The following is a 20932-nucleotide window of genomic DNA, read 5'->3' on the forward strand; positions in this document are numbered from 1 at the left end:
AAGATTATCCTCCCTCAGACAAGGATTTCTATGTTTTGATATAGGAAGCAGGGAAATGTTCCATCTCTTGGCTCACAACCAGGAATTAAAAATCAGGGCCCTAGGTTTACACCATTGTAAACTTGCAAATAGAGTAAAAATAAGATAAATATTATTCCAAAATGTTGTCTTGGTGTCAGACGGTGGAAGCCTGCAACACAGATTGGATATAAACTCCAGAATAAGACAATAATGCAGCACTTGGAGTATGAGATCTTCTTTATCCCATCAGCTAGATGTAAATGGCACTCTGAAAAGAGGAGCAGGAGTTTCTTCCTATGCCCTAGCCAACCTTTAGGCCTGATTAAGATCAAAGCCTCCCCCAAGTTCCAAAGACATTTTCCAATAACAATTTCTTACATCTGCTATATTTTGCTTCTTAAAACTAAAAGTATAACTTATTTTAGAAAGGAAAGAAAGAACTACAGGAAAAAGATCTCTAAAAATCAATTATAAAGTTGCTTAATTTATACCATGTACTTTAATTAGCAAGTTGCCATCATTTCAAACATATTACCAGAAGCCTTTTCACCAGCTAACATTAGTCAGTGGGAAACGTTCCCAAGATGTCATGCTGTCACAAAGCTAATCCCTTTCTTTCCTAAAAGCTGTTCCTTGGCTCAAGGAGACTCTGTCCTTGACCTTTTTCAGAGGTGTAATAAACCGGGGCAGGCTGCGATCAGTCTGTTTTGGTCCAGAGATTAAAAGGATTTTGAGAGGCATTTTCTTTATATGTAAACAGATGAGACTTCAGGCCAAAGTGGTCATGTTTTAGAAATGACCTGTATAATGAAAGGGGAGTGGTCAGCTCTCTTGCTGAGCTGCACAGTTTTAGTTCAGTCTGACCTGATGCGAAGTTCAACAGGGAGCTGTGTGGAAACTCTCTCTCTGCCCTTCACCTTCAACCTGTAAGCATGACAGTGGTTTTTAAAGGGCGTTTGCTTATTGGGACTGTTATGTATATTCGGAACAGCATAATTAAGTCTACCTGGATAGATTGAGTTTTGTAGGGGTTCTTTATTCTGTTCTTTGTGTTTCATTATGTAATTTTGGGAATACATTTTTGTCTGTTTTAACCTAGCTAACTTAATACGGGTAATTTTCACTGTACACTTACAGAAACAAATTGCAACATTATGGTCTGAGCTGCCTGCTTAAGAATGATTTGAGTGGTCTGGCTTAGTCCATAACAACGCGCACAGTATTTAATTATTCTATCTAAGCAAGGCCATGTAATAACAAAGGTCCTACTTTCGTTAAACCTCAAAACAGTGTTGATGTTTTTCAAAGTTCCATTTGTCGTAGTTTCCTTCATGGGTGCAATTCAGAAGTCATGCCGATTTTAAAAATATGCCTACTTAGCGTAGGTTGAAGATACATTCACAGTCATGCACATACTAGACTTACTATAAGCTTGAGTGCAAAAGCACAAATAATCAATGTAATATGCATTAAAGAAACAGTAAAAATTATATTTTCAGGGTACAAGGATAGAGTGGTCCATCAGAGTGAGTTTGAAGAAGGCATGTTAGGCAGCATGTGTATCACCATTCTTCAAACTAGCTTCCTGTGTACTGCATCTGAATACCTGGGCGGTACGGTGGCATAGTGGTGATCAATTTGTAATTTTTATTAATGACTTAGATGAGGGAGTCGAAGGGTGGGTCAGTAAATTTGCAGATGATACGAAGATAGGTGGAGTTGTGGACAGTGAGGAGGGCTGTTGTCGGCTGCAGAGGGACTTAGATATGATGCAGAGCTGGGCTGAGGAGTGGCAGATGGAGTTCAACCCTGCCAAGTGTGAGGTTGTCCATTTTGGAAGAACAAATAAGAATGCGGAATACAGGGTTAATGGTAGGGTTCTTAGTCAGGTGGAGGAACAGAGGGATCTTGGGGTCTATGTACATAGATCTTTGAAGGTTGCCACTCAGGTGGATAGAGTTTGTAAGAAGGCCTATGGAGTATTATCGTTCATTAGCAGAGGGATTGAATTCAAGAGTCGTGAAGTGATGTTGCAGCTGTACAGGACTTTGGTTAGGCCACAGTTGGAGTACTGTGTGCAGTTCTGGTCGCCTCACTTTAGGAAAGATGTGGAAGCTTTGGAGAGGGTGCAGAGAAGATTTACCAGGATGTTGCCTGGAATGGAGAGGAAGTCGTACGAGGATAGGTTGAGAGTTCTCGGCCTTTTCTCGTTGGAACGGCGAAGGATGAGGGGTGACTTGATAGAGGTTTATAAGATGATCAGAGGAATAGATAGAGTAGACAGTCAGAAACTTTTTCCCCGGGTACAACAGAGTGTTACAAGGGGACATAAATTTAAGGTGAAGGGTGGAAGGTATAGGGGAGATGTCAGGGGTGGGTTCTTTACCCAGAGAGTGGTGGGGGCATGGAATGCGCTGCCCGTGGGAGTGGTAGAGTCGGAATCATTGGCAACCTTTAAGCGGCATTTGGATAGGTACATGGATGGGTACTTAATCTAGGTTAGAAGTTCGGCACAACATCGTGGGCCGAAGGGCCTGTTCTGTGCTGTATTGTTCTATGTTCTATGTTCTAACACTGCTGCCTCATAGCACCAGTGATCCAGGTTCAATTCCAGCCTTGGATGCTGTCTGTGTGGAGTTTGCACATTTGCTCTATGTCTGTGTAGATTTCTGCTGGGTGCTCCAGTTTCTCCAATGGTCCAAAGATGTGCAGGTTAAGTTGGACATCATGGCGTTACAGTGGTTGGCACTGCTGCCTCACGGTGCCAGGCTACTGGGTTCGGATCCAGCCTTGAATGCTGTTGGTGTGCACTTTGCACCCATGCCTGCGTGGGTTTCTGCCAGGTGCTCCAGTTTTCTCTCTCAGTTCACAGATGTGCAGGTTAGGTGAGTTAGCCATCAAAAACGTAGGGTTATAGGATAGGGCAAGTTTCGGGGCAGGGGGCTGCTTTTTGGACAGTTGGTCTCTTTCCGCACTGTAGCAATTCTATATCATTCTAATTTCTTTTTGCAGATGACTGACAGTACAGACCTGATCTGTAAAAAAGGTTTTTCACAGGAGCTACATGGTGCTTCGAATTTAACTGAGGATTAAAGATCTCCTCAGTGATGTCAAGCCTTGGCACAGAGCTCTTCTGGACCTCAGCCCTTGTGTGCAGTGAAAAGATGGCCATGGCTGAGACACTCAGTTCCTTATCAATAATCCCAGCAACTGCAGAAAAGTTCATTAAAATTTGATCAGGGCAGGTATTACACTCAATAGTCATGCTAGACCCAACCTAGTCCCATTTCACCTGGCCAACCTCTCAGGGAATTCTGGCACCTTGGAATAAAAATTCAACCTCTCAGGCCAGTTTTATATAGATTGGGTTTAGCAAACCAGAAAATGCCCCATCTCTGAGCTCCTGTCTTAGGAGTGAAAAACATTATTTTACAGTCTTGGCTCAGAAAACATCATGTGCGTCTGTAATGGTAGTAAACCTCTGTAAAACTACAGAAGACAATGACACTGTATAGTTAAACTAATGTGAATTACAAACAGCATGGATGAATTCAACATTATTTATTGGTTTGCTTATTCCATTTTCCAATATTTGCTCCAAAGTTAAGGTAGACAAATAGAAGGAATACCCTCTTAATTTACACAACAGCATAATGCAGAACTTAGATGCTTGTTAATTTCACATTAGCCTGTAATTACAAGGACACCTGATGATGTTACTCTTCAAAAGGTACAGAAGTCCTCAAAGACAGGTGAGGGGGGGCAACCTGTATCAGAGTGTTACTGACTCTCTTGTTCGAATTTCCTTTTGTTAATCAATTTCTTTAACTGTTTGGCAACAGCTTTGGGATTTTTGTAGATCATCTGTCTGTCTGCTCCTTTCATTTTGATCCATTTGGCTGTGGGATAACCTTGTGAAATGAACTGTTGCTGAAAATGGGTCACAACCTACAGTAAATGTTAAAAGGAAATACAAAGTTAAACAAAGACTAACCATCACCAACACTGGGAAATCAAAATGATGAACTGGATTATGAAAGCAATATTTAAGCTAATATGAAACTACAGTTAAGGAAGCCACTTTGCAAACTCATTTACACCATTTTCTAAAGTTGTTGCTGCTCCTTCACTGAAATCATGAGACATAATCACGCTGTATTATTTTCTTTCAAGTTGGTAGCACAGCTGTTGAAGTAGCTAGACCCACAGCAATCCTTATTACTGCATTGTAATGTTAGAGAAATTACACAAAGTTTACTCACTCTTGCATGTGCAAAACACCACCTACTATAAGATAGTCAAAAGGCCATTTAAGTTTTTCCACTCTATGACTCTATTAGCATGTATCAGTTAGTATTGGAGTTGTACTGTTGAAAATTCCGTAAGTGACCTGATCAGACATACTTGGAATTTGAAAAGCAATGGAACTTGCTTTTGACCAGTGAGTACGGGCTCTTAAGTTAGGTGTCATTTATGAAAACCAAAATGAAATTATTATTTCTGGGGAGTTCAAAAACTCGATGCCACAATAATTGAAACTAGTTCTGTTAGACTAAAACTATGACATAAGTAAGACGAATCACTGATTGAGCTAAAACAAATGCTGCAATCATGAACTCCTGATTAAGGAGAACCGGTGACTGAGTTAGAAGGATGTGAGTCACATACCAATAGTTAAGAACAGAACACAGTAACGGTGAGGTTTGAGTAAAGGACCTATAAAGAGGTCAGTGCAAACAACCTTCAGCAGAACTCAAGAACTCAAAACTATAAGCAGCAGGACCTTGCCAGTTCTCCATGAACAACAGTATCGTGACCTGACTGGTCTAAGTATATTGGTAGAGTGTAATGATCTATGCCTGTATTAGGTGAATAAAACCATAAACTAATCAAACCTTTGTGTGGTTCAGACAGATCAATATTCTATCCAAGACCCATAGTGGGCCAAGGACAAGTACTGCCCAGGACTTTAAAGGTTGAAAGAGTAGCACACTTCCCCATTTGCACAATTAAGTAAGAATTCATGACAATGGCAAGGCGGGGAGTTCTACTGCAAGTTCAACCGAAACTTCAGCACAGGTCTACTGCAAAAATAATGTTGCATGGATTGAAAAATGCCAGTCAAAGAGTGTGGTGTTAGAAAAGCACAGCTGGTCAGGCAGCAGCTGAGGGGCAGGAGAGTCGACATTTCGGGCATAAGCCCTTAATCAGGAATCTTCCTCAGATGAAGATTCCTCGGATGAAGATTCCTGACGAAGGGCTTATGCCTGAAACATCGACTCTCCTGCTCCTTGGATGCTTCCTGACCAGCTGTGCTTTTCTAGCACCACACTTTTCAACACTGATCTCCAGCATCTGCATCACTTCCTCCTCCTTGAAAAATGTCAGGCATTTTTGAAAAGGTGAAGGCTACATTAACCAATAACAGCCTGTGCTTGCAGCTCTGAACTGTAAACAAGTATTTAAACCAGTCATCAATGCGAATTACATCCTGCTCTGGACGACAAACCCAAAATACAGACCCCAATTGAGTGTTTTCCTAAACACTCCTGAAAATTCCTGAAGAAGGGCTTATGCCCGAAACGTCGATTCTCCTGTTCCCTGGATGCTGCCTGACCTGCTGCGCTTTTCCAGCAACACATTTTCAGCTCTGTTTTCCTAAACACTAAACATCAGAAGGGGACAGTGAACCCTTGTGTATTTAATGGCTCTCAAATACTTCAAGACAAATGTCCAAAATAGTCATAGACAGAACAAATTTTATACTGACCACAACCTATTAACTGAAACAAACCAAACAATTGCAGATGAAGGAGACTGAAACAAACAAAAACAGAAATTGCTGGAGAAACTTAGCAGGTCTGGCAGCATCTGTGGAGAAAAAACAGAGTTAATATTTCAAGTCCTGTGACCCTTTCTTCGAACAGTTCCTGAAAAATATTTAGCCTTTTTAACAATATGAGAATGAATCTCATTCATGTTTTTCTGTGGGGAAGTATCCGAAGTGACCTTGGATCAAATGTATTTATACACTTTTTTTACTTTCAAGTCAAAAGTGTGTTTTAATAAAAAACTGCTCGAGTGAAAAAAAATCTTCAAATGTGAATTCAGTGACCACCTTGCAAATTCCTGTGTAAGGCCATGGAACTTTTCAGGAAAGCTGCAAACAGGGAATTAGAATTAGAATCCCTACAGTGTGAAAACAGGCCCTTTGGCCCAACAAGTCCACACCGACCCTCCGAAGAGTATCCTACCCAAATCCATTACTCTACATTTACCCCTGACTAATACACCTAACATACATATCCCTGAACACTATGGGCAATTTAGCATGGCCAATTCACCTAACCTGCACATCTTTGGATTGTGGGAGGAAGTGAGGACTGCAGATGCTGGAAACCAGAGTTGAGAAGTGTGGTGCTGGAAAAACACAGCAGGCCAGGCAGCATCTGAGGAGCAGGAGAATTGACGTTTCAGGCATAAGCCCTTCTTCAGGAATGAGGCAGTGCTGCCTGGCTTGCTGTGTTTTTCCAGCACCACACTTCTCAACTCAATTGTGGGAGGAAACCGGAGCACCCGGAGAAAACTCACACTGACACGGGAAGAATGTGCAAACCCACACAGACAATGGCCTGAGGCTGGAATCAAACCTGGGCCTATGGTGCAGTGAGGCAGCAGTGCTAACCACTGAGCTACCCTATAAACTTGAGAAGGGGGTTGACAATTAGTAGAAAACTATTTCTTGGAGATGTTTGATTTTTGAATATACAAAAAACCCAGTTAAAAACTGATAGCAACAGTCTGTGTATGTTAGTGGTCACCTATCCTAATGTGTACACCAGTGTTCATAGAACCTCACACAATGTGCAAGCAGGCTACTCAGCCCATCAAGCTAATTTGACCCACCAGAGAGCATCCCACGTAGACCCAGCCCCCTACTTATCCTATTCCTGTAACCCTGCATTTCCCATGGCTAACCTGCCCAACCTACACATCTCTGGACACAATGGGCAATTTAGCATGGATAATACAACTAACCTGTACATCTTTGTGACTGTGGGAGTAAACTGAAGCAACCGGACGAAACCCATGCAGCCATGGGGAGAATGTGCAAACTCCACATAGTCACCTGAGGCTGCATTTAATCCAGGTACATGGCAATATGATGCAACTGTGCTCATCACTGAGCCACTGTACCACCCTTAGCTGAGGGTTGCAGCTTTGAAAACAGCCCTTGCATTGCAGTAAAACAAAGGAAAGTACTGTTTTGCTCTGAATGCTGGAATTCAGTTATTATTAAAAGGAATCAGAACAACAGAATTTCTTCCAACAACAGGAACTGCTAAACCCACTGCTCAACTACCGACACCAGTGGTAACCAGTCAGGGACATGGAGTAATAGCAAAGCTCAACTGAGACTGGTGCACATATTCTTTCAAACTTCTTTTATTGTATATATTTATTGAAAAAGATTTTCCTCTTTTTACAAAAAAAACCACAAACCAAAAAAAAGAAAAACAAAGTTATAAAAGTACAAAGGTACAGAAAGGTTGCAATATATATGGCACTATTATGTTATATTACAATAATGTTAACAATAAACTGCCTACTATTCCCCAGATTTTAGTCAACTCTTATTTGCTTAATCCAAACTAACATAAACTTTATAAATAAAATAACACTAAATTAAATTGCAATCCACCAAAATTAAAGTACACTAAATGGTACTATATTACATTATTCCACTCACTGTACTTCCATCAAGGCTCCTGTCCATGGGGGCTAGTTATTATACCTGTATTTCCTCGGCCTCCCCACTCCCTCGGGCCCCCAGACCACCATATACAGCCCCCCCGAAGCTATATAAAGGCCCTTATCAACACCACCCACAAATTCATGTCTATATAATTTATAAAGGGCTACAATGTCATTAAAACTTCTCCCTTCCGTGTCAGGTAAATTTGAGGAAAGACATTCTGGCTATTGAGGGAGTGCAGCGTAGGTTCACGAGGTTAATTCCTGGAATGACGGGACTACCTTACGCTGAAAGACTGGAGCGACTGGGCCGGTATACTCTTGAGTTGAGAAGACTGAGAGGGGATCTGATTGAGACATATAAGATTATTAAAGGATTGGACACTCTGGCGGCAAGAAACATGTTTCTGCTGATGGGTGAGTGCCAAACCAGAGGACACAGCTTAAAAATACGGGGTAGACCATTTAGGACAGAGATGAGGAGAAACATCTTCACCCAGAGAGTGGTGGCTGTGTGGAATGCTCTGCCCCAGAGGGCAGTGGAGGCCCAGTCTCTGGATTCATTTAAGAAAGAGTTGGATAGAGCTCTCAAGGATAGTGGAATCAAGGGTTATGGAGATAAGGCAGGAACAGGATACTGATTAAGGATGATCAGCCATGATCATGTTGAATGGTGGTACAGGCTCGAAGGGCAGAATGGCCTACTTCTGCACCTATTGTCTATTGTCGTGCTCCATCACAAGTCTGCATCACTCTACAAGACCTGACGGCTTTTCTGATATCCAATTCATTCGGATATTTTTCCTCACACAGTACATCAGAATATTGAATAATCTCCTCTTGTTTACATCCAAAGAGGGAAGATTCAGTAGTCCTAAGAGGAGGGATACCGGATCCCCTTAATATCCATTCCCAAAGACCCCTCCAGTTCACTCACTATAGCCTCCCAATCCACGTGGATCTTGTGACAGGACCAGAGGCAATGTGTAAGTAAGGGTGGCAGCACTGTTTTTACATTTGGGACATTTCACGGCAGATTCTTTCTTGGACTTTGCTAGTCTCTCTGGCGCCATATGGGCCCTATGGAGGATCTTCAATTGCATCGCTTGTGCCCTATTGTTTTTAAAAATCTTCTTTACATTCTCCCATATATTGTCCCACGTTTCTGATGAGATTTCTTCCCCTATCTCGTGATTCCATATCTCATGGAGTCTCGAGCAGCAGCAAAGGTAAGACAGTTTGTTTTAAAATTACTTACCGGTAGCGGGCAGCGGTGTTTTTTTCTCTCTTTACAGAAAGAGCGGGAGCAGTAGGGAGAAGTGACGAAGACCAGAGGGGCAGCCGGGAAGGAAAGCAGTGAGTATAAATACTCACTCTTCGACGCCAACGGTCACTTTGAGTGCGAGCAGCAGCTAAGGTAAGACAGTTTGTTTTAAAATTACTTACCGGTAGCGGGCAGCGGTGTTTTTTTCTCTCTTTACAGAAAGAGCAGGAGCAGCAGGGGTAAGTGACGAAGACCAGAGGGGCAGTTGGGTAGGTTTTTTTCCCTTTAAAAGCGCGCAGGAGAAGAACCCGAGGCACTACAGAGGTAGTGTCTCCCACCCGCCCTCCTCCTCTAACCTAAATAATAAGACCCGTTGTGGTAAGTAGGTAAGTGCTGCATTTTGCTTGTTGTATTCTTTAGACCCAGTTTTTTTTTTATAAAAGGTTACTTTCAGAGGGATGGCAGTGAAGGCAGTGCAATGTTCCTCTTGCAACATGTTTGAGGTGAGGGATGCCATGGACGTCCCTGCTGATTACACTTGCAGGAAGTGCACCCATCTCCAGCTCCTCCAAGACCGTGTTAGGGAACTGGAGCTGGAGTTGGATGAACTTAGGATCATTCGGGAGGCAGAGGGGGTCATAGATCGGAGCTTTAGGGAAGTAGTAACTCCAAAGATGGCAGATAGATGGGTGACAGTGAGGGGGACTGGGAGGAAGCAGCCAGTGCAGGGACCCCCTGTGGCCGTTCCCCTCAAGAACAAGTATACTGTTATGGATACTTGTGGGGGGGGGGGACTTACCAGGGGTAAGTAACGGGGCTCAGGCCTCTGGCACGGAGCCTGTCCCCATTACTCAGAAGGGAAGGGTGGAGAAGAGCAGAGCAATAGTAATTGGGGACTCGCTAGTTCGGGGCACAGATAGGCGGTTTTGTGGGAACGAGAGAGACTCACGTTTGGTATGTTGCCTCCCAGGTGCAAGGGTACGTGATGTCTCTGATCGTGTTTTCCGGGTCCTTAAGGGGGAAGGGGAGCAGCCCGAAGTCGTGGTCCACATTGGCACCAATGACATAGGTAGGAGGAGCACTGAGGATGTTAGGCAGGCTTTCAGGGAGCTAGGTTGGAAGCTCAAAGTTAGAACGAACAGAGTTGTTGTCTCTGGTTTGTTACCCGTGCCATGTGATAGAGAGTCGAGGAATAGGGAGAGAGAACAGTTAAATGCGTGGCTACAGGGATGGTGCAGGAGGGAGGGATTCCGGTATTTGGATAACTGGGGTTCTTTCTGGGGAAGGTGGGACCTCTATAAACAGGATGGTCTGCACCTGAATCTGAGGGGCACCAGTATCCTTGGCAGGAGGTTTGCTAGTGCTCTTGGGGGGAGTTTAAACTAACTCTGCAGGACCATGGGAACCCAGACTGTAGCTTTAGGGTGCAGGACCTGGAGTGTAGGGAGGTTAGGAACATGGCATCAATTTCAAAGGAGGGTGCCTGTAAACAGGAAAGTGGCTTGAAGTGTGTATACTTCAATGCAAGAAGTATACGAAATAAGGTAGGTGAACTTGCAGCGTGGGTTGGTACCTGGGACTTCGATGTTGTGGCTATTACGGAGACATGGGTAGAACAGGTACAGGATTGGCTGTTGCAGGTTCCAGGGTTTAAATGTTTTAGTAGGGTCAGAGGTGGGGTAAAAGAGGGGGAGGTGTGGCATTGCTTGTCAAAGATAGTATTACAGCTGTGGAAAGGACGATGCATGAAGAATCGCCATCTGAGGTAGTTTGGGTTGAGGTTAAGAATAGGAAAGGTGAGCTCACCCTGTTAGAGAGTTTTTTACAGGCCTCCTAATAGTCCTAGAAACATAGAAGAAAGGATTGCGAGGATGATTCAAGAGAAGAGTGAAATTAATAGGGTGGTTGTTATGGGGGACTTTAACTTTCCTGATATTGATTGGGAAAGCTATAGCTCAAGTTCGTTAGATGGGTCAGTGTTTGTCCAATGTGTGCAGGAGGGTTTCCTGACACAATATGTAGATAGGCCAACAAGAGGTGAGGCCATACTGGATTTGGTTCTGGCTAATGAACCAGGCCAGGTGTTAGAATTAGAGGTAGGTAAGCACTTTGGGGACAGTGACCACAATTCGGTGACTTTTACTCTAGTGATGGAGAGGGATAAGTGTGCACTACAGGGCAAGAGTTGGGGGCAGGGAAATTATGATGCGGTGAGGCATGACTTAGGATGTGTGGCTTGGAAAAGTAAGCTTCAAGGCAAGGGCGTAATTGATATGTGGAGCTTGTTCAAGGAGCAACTATTGAGTGTCCTTGATAAGTATGTACCCGTCAGGCAGGGAGGAAAGGGTCGTGTGAGGGAGTCGTGGTTTAATAAGGAATTGGAATCCCTTGTTAAATGGAAGAGGGTGGCCTATGTAAAGGTGAGGCGTGAAGGTTCAATTGGGGCGATTGAGAGTTATAAGGTAGCCAGGAAGGACCTGAAGAGAGAGCTAAGAGCAGCAAGGAGAGGACATGAAAGGTCCTTAGTTGGTAGGATTAGGGAAAACTCTAAGGCTTTCTATAGGTATGTCAGGAATAAAAGAATGACTAGGGTAGGAATAGGTCCAGTTAAGGATAGTAGTGGGAAGTTGCCTGTGGAGGCTGAAGAGATTGGGGAGACATTGAATACTTTTCGTCAGTATTCAATCAGGAACAGGACATTGTTGTCAATGTGAGTACTGAGTCACAATTAAGTAGAATGGATGGCTTTGAGGTATGTAGAGAAGAGGTGTTGGAAATTCTGGAAAGGGTGAAAATAGATAAGTCCCCTGGGCCTGATGGCATTGATCCTAGGATTCTCTGGGAAGCAAGGGAGGAGATTGCAGAGCCATTGGCCTTGATTTTTATGTCCTCGTTGTCTACAGGACTGGTGCCAGAAGATTGGAGGCTAGCAAATGTGGTTCCCTTGTTCAAGAAGGGGAGTAGGGATAACTCTAGTAACTATAGGCCGGTGAGTCTCACTTCTGTTGTGGGCAAAATCTTAGAGAGAATTGTAAGGGATAGGATTTATGAACATCTGGATAGGAATAATGTGATCAAGGATAGTCAGCATGGTTTTGTGAAGGGCAGGTCGTGCCTCACAAACTTATTGAATTCTTTGAGAAGGTGACTAAGGAGGTGGACGAGGGGAAAGCGGTAGATGTGGTGTATATGGATTTTAGTAAAGCGTTTGATAAGGTTCCCCATGGTAGACTACTGCAAAAAATACGGAGGTATGGCATTGAGGGTGAGTTGGAGGTTTGGATTAGGAATTGGCTGGCTGGAAGAAGACAGAGGGTAGTAGTTGATGGCAAAGGTTCATCTTGGAGTGCCGTTACTAGCGGTGTTCCGCAAGGATCTGTTTTGGGACCATTGCTGTTTGTCATTTTTATAAATGACCTGGAGGAGGGGTTAGAAGGTTGGGTGAGCAAGTTTGCGGATGATACGAAAGTCGGAGGAGTTGTAGACAGTGAGGAAGGATGTGGCAGGTTACAGCGGGATATAGATAAGCTGCAGAACTGGGCAGAAAGGTGGCAAATGGAGTTCAATGTAGCTAAGTGTGAGGTGATTCACTTTGGTAAGAGTAATAAAAAGATGGGGTACTGGGCTAATGGACGGATACTTGGTAGTGTGGATGAGCAGAGGGATCTTGGTGTCCATGTACACAGATCTTTGAAAGTTGCCACCCAGGTAAATAGTGCAGTGAAGAAGGCATATGGCGTACTGGCTTTTATTGGTAGAGGAATTGAGTTCCGGAGTACTGAGGTCATGTTGCAGTTGTATAAGACTCTGGTGCGGCCGCATCTGGAGTATTGTGTGCAGTTTTGGTCGCCATACTATAGGAAGGATGTGGAGGCACTGGAACGGGTGCAGAGGAGGTTTACCAGGATGTTGCCTGGTATGGTAGAAAGATCGTATGAGGAAAGGCTGAGGCACTTGGGGTTGTTTTCATTGGAGAAAAGAAGGTTTAGGGGTGGCTTGATAGATGTGTACAAGATGATTAGGGGTTTAGATAGGGTCGACAGTGAGAATCTTTTTCCACGTATGGAGTCAGCTATTACAAGGAGGCATAGCTTTAAATTAAGGGGGGGTTGGTATAGGACAGATGTTAGGGGTAGGTTCTTTACTCAGCGAGTCGTGAGTTCATGGAATGCCCTGCCAGTAGCAGTGGTGGACTCTCCCTCATTATGGGCATTTAAGCGGGCATTGGATAGGCATATGGAGGATAGTGGGCTAATGTAGGTTAGGTGGGCTTGGATCGGCGCAACATCGAGGGCCGAAGGGCCTGTACTGCGCTGTATTCTTCTATCTATCTATCTATGTACCCCCAGGCATTCCCTCTTTGCAGATGATATAAGGTACTAACACTCTATCAGACTTGTAGGGCTGGGTCAAGAGTGTGGTTTTCTTCTGTATATAGTCTCTAACTTGAAAATATTGGAAAAGATCCCTATCAGGGATTCCATACTTCTGATCTAACTGGCTAAAAGAAATCATGACCTCTCCCTCAAACAGATCTCCCAGACAGGAGTTTCCTGTACTATGAAGCCAGAGTCCATTGACCCCGGCTTAAATCCTGGGGCTCCCACTAATGGGGTAAATGGCGAAGTCTTGAGCGAATTGCCCTCACTCTGCTGCACCATTCTCCATGCTTTTACTGTATTTATAATAATTGGACTTTCACAGTGCTCAGTCACTGATCTCATCCATGAAAAGCAAGTTTATGAGGTGACACTTCACCTGCGAGGCCTCCATATCTTATACTGATTTTGGGTTATGGTGCACCCATTCGCCCCCATATGATAGCAGAGCGCCTATTTGATATTTCTTCAGATCCGGGAGATCCACCCCACCCGTATCCTGTGAAACAGCAACTTGTTAAATTTAATTAAGAGGCGCCTATGGCACCAAATAAACGACCCGAGTCATCCCACAAATCTCCGCAGCACCTGCTTGGGTAATAATAATGGGAGCAACCAAGGGAGAACATTCATCTTGATCAAGGCTATATGGAAGCCCCTCCCATCATTGCAAGTCCTGTTTTATCCTCTCAAACAGCTGTACAAATTTAGCTCTGTACAGCTGCCAGAAGTGAGGAGTAACAAGAAGTCATAGATTGAGAAAACCTTTGTGCGACCATTTAAAGGAACATTCCATTCCGCCTTCCAACTTCGTTACCTCCACCAATTCCTCCCCCCACTGCACGGGCATCACTTCCGATTTTGTGAAATTTATCCTATATCCCGAAAAGCTACCCAATAACTTAAATTTTCGTACTAATCGGGGTATGCACTTTTCCAGGTTGGCTAGAAACAGAAGGACATCATCCGCATAGAGAGTAATTTTGCGTTCCCCAGCTCCCATTTTCAGTTTTCTTCTTTCAGGGTCTTTTCAGATAGCCTCCGCCAGTGGTTCAAGTACCAAGGTGAACAGTAGCGGTGATAAGAGACATCCTTGTGGGCTACCCCTCTCCACATCAAAATTACTCAACCCCATTTGTAATAACCGCTGCCTTATGGTCTTTTTGTAATACTGCCACCCACCTAGTGAAAGTTGCTCCCAGACCAAGGGATCTAGAACAGCAAAGAGATACGACAATTCCACCCAAAAGCCTTCTCCGCATCTAGGGGGAACACCAAAACCAGAATTGCTCTCTGTTGACATATTTGCACCATATTCAATATCCACCTAATATTATTTGAGGAGCTGCGGCCCTTGATAAAACCTGTCTGGTCCTCTTTTATAATAATGGGCAGCACCTTCTCCAATCTTAAAGCCAACACCTTTGTTAAGATTTTAAAATCCACATTCAGCAACGAGATGGGCCTATACAATGCTCAATCTTCAGTGTTTTTCCCTTTTTTTAAGAATGAGGGAGATATTAGCCTGCCTGAGAGAGGTGGAAGACAGTCCTAGCTATATGAATGGTTATACATACTCAGCAGCGGTTCAGCCAACATGTGTACAAGGTTCTTATAAAATTCACTTGGGAATCCGTCTGGGCTGGGTGCCTTATCATTCTGGTGCTCCCTTACCGCCTCCTGCACCTACTGTACTGCTAGAGGTGTATTTAAAAGGGAGGCCTGATCTGCATTTATACCAGGGAGGTCTAAGTTTTCAAAAAAGGACTCCACTCTCACATTTCCATCACCACATCTCTCTGACTGGTATAACTCAGTACAGAACTCCCGAAATCTGGCATTGATCTTCCTCAATTCACAAATAACATTGCCAGCTCTCTCTCTGACAGACAATGGACTGTGGGGAACTTTTCTTCCTAGCTAGGTAAGCCAGGTATCTGCCTGGTTTGCCCCATATTCAAATAACTTGTGCTTTGCAAAGGAGACCCCTCTCTCCGCTGCTTGCGTAAACACTGAGTCAAGAGCAGCCCAGAGCGCTGTGATCTGCTGCAGTTTAACCACGGATGGTTTGGTGTAGTATGCCAATTCGGCTGCTTCAGCTGAGCTTCGAGCATCCGCTGCTGCTCCCCACTCCGTCTCCCTCTTGCTGCTGAATATGAAATAATCGCACCCCTTAAGAATGCTTTGGTGGTCTCCCAGAGCACTGATGGGTTGCTGGCCGTACCCCGATGATTTCCCAAACACCCTGAACTCCCTTGTGACATACTGAACAAAGTTGTCATCCTTCAACAGAAATGGATCCATGTGCTACTGCCATAAGTCTACTCCACTAACTTTGGTCTTATCATCTAAATATACTGCCGCATGGTCCAAGGTAGTTATACTCTCGATTCTACTATAATCATACGGTGCACCCCTAGCGCCATTACCTTAGAGATTGCGTCAACTAAAAACTTGAGAAGGTGGGCCGGGGGACAATAGATATCCAAAACACCATACTCTTCTCAGTGCATCAGTGCCTTAAGAATGATGAACCATCCATACTCATCTTTGATTTGCTCTGTCATCTGAAATGGAAGATTTCTCCGTATCAGTATGGCCACCTCTCTACTTTTGGAGTTAAAGGAGGAAAGGAATACCCTATGATATCCCCCCTGCTGTAGCTTCAGATGTTCCCTATCTGTCAAAGGCGTTTCTTGCAACATTACAATGTCAACTCTTTCTTTCTTGAGACTTGACAGCACCATTTTCCTTTTAATGGAGGAGTGGCTTCCCTTTATATTCCAGGTACACCACCTGAACAGATCGCTAGCCATGACTGCACCCTACAGTCCGGAGGCCCCCTACAAGAAAAAGCTCAATCAATGTGCGACGAGTGGAGAGAAAATGAACTTTATCAAATCTAAAAACTATTCCTACAAACACTATCAAAACTATAAAAACTAAAGAACTAATCTTTACTACTAAATTAAACAGTTGAACACAAAAAGCACAATTTTCCACAGATACCTCCCTTGCCCGTAGGGAGCATTCCCAACTTCACAACCTAACACTTTCCAGTTAAGGCCACAGCCCAGACCCAAGGAAGAAAAACAAACATTATTTACTCTCTTACCAGTTAACAATGGATGTCCACCCCTCCCCCTCGTCATCTCAGCCCCATACATCTTTACATCAAAGGAGTAACCACTCCTTACCCAACAAAACAGAATACTGAAGAACCTTGAATATCCAAATATCAATTATCCGAACATCGGATTATCTGAAGAAGATCTCGAGGTCCTGATAGAAACATTACCTCAAAGATGTGTTTCCAACACTGATCATGTCTTTTGTTACGGTGATTAATAGTGAACTCGTCTAACTGAAATGCTGCTGACAACAGTCCTGGACTGATGGGATCCCAGGCACTGTCTCCAAATGACTGACCTCCTGCCCTCTCTCTCTCCCTCCCCCCATTAACTTTCCCTGGAGTTCTACGCAGGCATGTACCCTAGTCCCCAGATAATTTATCCAACATTGACAGGTTCCACCTTTGCAGTAAAAAAGGGTGTGTGTGTGTGTGTGCGTGTCGCGCGTGTGTGCATTATTTGGAGACTCCCCCGCCCCAAAAAGGCGACAGCAGCAGCAGGCGTCATCTTGTTGGTGTCCAGTCCGGCTACCCTGGAGAGGAGTGGGAGGGATGAGAGGCGGGGGGGCGGTATTGGACAGGGTTGGGGGAATGGGGGAAGGGGGCGATGTTGGATGGGTTTGGGGGGAGAGCGGGAGTGGGGAGGATGGGGGGGCAGTGTTGAACAGGGTTGGGGGTGATGCTGGGGGCAGGGCGTGGTGTTGGACAGGGTTGGGCAGCGGTCGGGGGCCGGGGTTGGGCAGGGTTGGGGGGCGCGGGGGGGGGGGCTCACATGTAGTGTGCTGCTGCCTTGTCTCCTGAACGGGGAGCGGACTTAACAGAAAACTCCGTGTCCCAGAGGAAAGGCGTGAATCAATTAACCGAATAATCAATTATCCGAACCAAATAGTGCCTGCCCATCTCATTCGGGTAATCGAGGTTCCTCTGTAACTAATAACCTCCAAACACATATAACATAAAACCCTCCGGATTCTTTACCAACACAACATCAAGTTTATAAAACCAGAGACCCCCCAAAGGAAAAAAAAACAAGGAGAAAAAAGATACAGAAAAAAGGCAAATTATGCCATTGCCCGTATGGCCCTTCTTCTCCATGTTCCTCTGCCAGAGTTTATCATCACGGCAAGTCCAAAAGTTCTTTTATTCTTTCCATGGAGTTGCTGTTGTAGACAGTTCCCCCAGAGCTGAAATATAGCACTGCCGGATACTTCAGGGAAAATTGAATGTTTAAATCTCTTACTTTTTTCTTTACCTCATCAAAGGCCTTCCTGTTCTTAAGTACAGCCCTGGAAAAGTCATGAAAAAGCATTATTTTTGAGCTTTTATAAGTCAAAGCCTGTGGGTCCTTTCCCAGTCTTCTTGCTGTTTCAATTATTAAATGCTTTTCCTTGTACTGCTGGAGTCACACTAGGACAGGGCAGGGTCGCTGAGCCGGCCCAGACTTGTGCAATGCGATTTGGTAGGCTTGCTCCACACTCACCCAGCCTGATTCGATTTCCAGGCCCAGCAGCTCCGGAATCTATCGTTCGAGGAATTCAGCAAGGTTTTCTTCTTCTTCCGCTCAGGTAAGCCCAGAATTCGCAAGTTTTTTCTCTGACCTTGTCTACCTGTTCCTGCAGGGCCCTAACCTGGCCTTCCAGGGTTAGGACCCACCCCTCGGAGCTCTCCGTCATGGCATCCTTTGTTCCACAGCTCCAACACGCTGATCCAAGGTCTGGATCTACTGCTCATGTTTTGCCAGTAAGGAAGTGATTGGTTCCAGTACTCCCTCAACCTTTTCACGGAGTCATGCTGTTCCCTTGGACCCAAGGGCACTGCACACAAGAGTCGAGTAACAGCTGCAGGTGTGCCCAACATAGAAGGGGTGTGCCCGGCTTGCTGCCCTCTCCAGGCCCTTTTCCCTCAGATGTCTTCACATTAACTCCAAACCTTGTAAATTCAAATTTAAAGGGGGTCGAGGTATTCTGTCAGTTTTTAGCTACCAACTTTCCCCAGGAGTGACTGGCGGAAGTGGGGATAGGAGCCCACCTTGCCCAGGGTATGGCACAGAGCTTAACAAAGCAGACTGCTCAGACTGCCGCCATCTTGAATCTCACTTAAACCTCTTTTAACCTCACCTCTTATTTTTACTCTGCTGTTTGTACTAAGCATTACTATTTCTTCTTGAATTTAGTAATTAATAAGTTCACTCAAGAAAGCCTGGATAAAGTTGGTTCCTTTTTAGACATTTGGAAGAAAATGGACTGGTTAGTGTCAGGCAGCATGATTTTGAATTGAGAAGGTCATGTCTCACGAACCTGACTGAATGTTTTGAAGAGGTGACAAAGATAATTGATGAGGGAAGGTCTGTGGATGTAGTTTATCTGGACTTTAGTAAGGCATTTGATAAAGTCCCACATGGTAATATTGATGGGATTCAGGGTGGCTGGCTAGATGGATGCTAAACCGGCTTGGTCATAGAAGATAGAGGGTAGCAGTGGAAGGATGTTTTTTAGAATGGAGACCAATAACTAGTGGTGCTCCATGGGGAACAATCTTAGGTCCCTTATTGATTGCAGCATATATAAATGATCTGGAGAAAAACATGGGTAGTTTGATTAGTAAGTTTGCAGGTGAATTGGCCATGCTAAATTGCCCGTAGTGTTAGGTGCAGGGGTAAATGTAGGGGAATGGGTCTGGGTGGGTTGCGCTTCGGCATGTCGGTGTGGACTTGTTGGGCCGAAGGGCCTGTTTCCACACTGTAAAGTAATCTAATCTAATCTAATGACATGAAGATTGGTGGAGTTGCTGATAGTACCAATGATTATGACATGATACAACAGGATATGGATGGATTAGTGACTTCGACACAGAAGTGGCGTTTGGAGTTTAATCCAGACAAATGCAAGATGATGCATTTTAGAGGACCAAATTTAGGTGTGAATTGTACTGCAATTGGCAGAACCCTTAGGAACATTAACAAACAGATGGATCTGGGTGTGCAGGTTCACAGTTCCCTAAAAAATGGCAACACAGGTGGGCAAGGTAATTAAGGAAGCATATGCAACGCTTGCCTTTACTGGCCAGGGCATGGAGTAAAAGAGTTGGCAAACCATGTTGCAGTCAAATAAAATCCATATTTGGCTGCTTTTGGAGTACTGTGTGCAGTTTTGGTCACTACATTACCAGAAGGTTGTGGAAGCTTTGGACAGAGTGCACAGAAGGTTCACCAGGATGTTGCCTGGTCTCTCGGACATTGTCTGTGAGGAAAGGTTAAAAAGACTAGTATTCTTCTCACTGGAAAGATGGCGGCTGAGAGGAGACCTGGTAAAGGTCTACAAAATTATGAGAGGCATAGATCCAGTGGATAGTCAGAGGCGAAAAAGTTTAAATTACAAGGGGGCACAGGTTCAAGATAAGAGGGGGAAAGTTTAAGGGAGATGCATGAGGCATGTTTTTCACGTAGAGAGTGGTAGGAGCCTGGAATACACTGCCAGAAGAGGTGATGGATGCAGGCACAATGGCGACATTTAAGAGGCATGTGAATGGTTACATGAATAGGGAGGGAGGGATATGAACCGAGTTAAGGGCAGAAGGTTTTTTTTTCGTTTAGTTAGAGCATGATGATTGTCACAGGCTTGGAGGGCCAAAGAGCCTGTTCCTGTGCCATACTTCTCTTTTATTCTTTATGCTATGAAAACATCAGCTCATTTGGATCCACAATGAAGAGATCCTTCTAAAATTAACCTTGTGGGAACAAGGCAGATAAATGGCTCTCAAACACTTTGAGATTCATTGAGATCTGGTTATAACAGTGCAGTTCGCAGAGGGCACACATTACTGCCACTGTGCACCAGGACTGAATGTTGTAGGTAATTATGTAGGTTGCTACAAAAGTAGACTGCTTTGTACTGCATAAGATAGAGCTTTTTGAGCTTCGTTGGAGCTACACAAAAGATAAGTGTGGAGTATTCCATCACACTCCTGACTTCTGTGATATATTTGGCTTCATGACTGCTTGAGATTTCAAAGATAACTTTCTTCTGCCTTCAATGCTCAATCTACCACCAGGATGTTTATTTTCCTCTTTTGGATCCTCTGTAATACTTGACACACTTTAAATATGTCAGCATTTGAAAATACCGTACTCCATATGTGTGATGGTTCTAACAATTACTGTGCACTGCAGAAAACAATACAAGAATTAGTTTCTTATCTGAAAGGCATTGTTTTGGCGATCTTAAACCTCTGACCTCTTCATTCATTGCAACCTATCTCATCTCTTTCTAAGCTATTATCCCTGCTTTCAGTGTTTTGAATTCCTTCAAAGCTGTGGCCAGAGAGGAATTAAAAATTTGTGTCATAGCCCTTGCAATTTTCTGATCCTGTACAGTAATTTTTCAC

General features: G+C 44.2%; 1 protein-coding gene across 7 annotated transcripts in view; it reads right to left on the minus strand.

Moving 5' to 3' along the window:
- Nucleotides 1-3567: 3567 nt before the first annotated feature.
- The window catches only part of LOC122549114 (uncharacterized), a 226083-nt gene continuing 208718 nt past the window's right edge, over nucleotides 3568-20932 (minus strand). For 5 of the 7 annotated variants that reach the window (XM_087986363.1, XM_087986362.1, XM_043688409.2 and 2 more), the window contains one exon: nucleotides 3568-3969. In XM_087986363.1, coding sequence (XP_087842489.1) covers nucleotides 3802-3969 — 168 coding nt within the window. In that variant the 3' untranslated portion in view covers nucleotides 3568-3801. The remainder of the gene's footprint in view (nucleotides 3970-20932) is intronic. The other 2 variants (XM_087986366.1, XM_087986364.1) reach the window with 1 other exon arrangement.

The sequence above is a fragment of the Chiloscyllium plagiosum genome, unplaced genomic scaffold (genome assembly GCF_037043375.1).
Source record: "Chiloscyllium plagiosum isolate Xiang-an unplaced genomic scaffold, Cpla_swu_hap1 HiC_scaffold_4, whole genome shotgun sequence".
Taxonomy (NCBI): Eukaryota; Metazoa; Chordata; class Chondrichthyes; order Orectolobiformes; family Hemiscylliidae; genus Chiloscyllium; species Chiloscyllium plagiosum.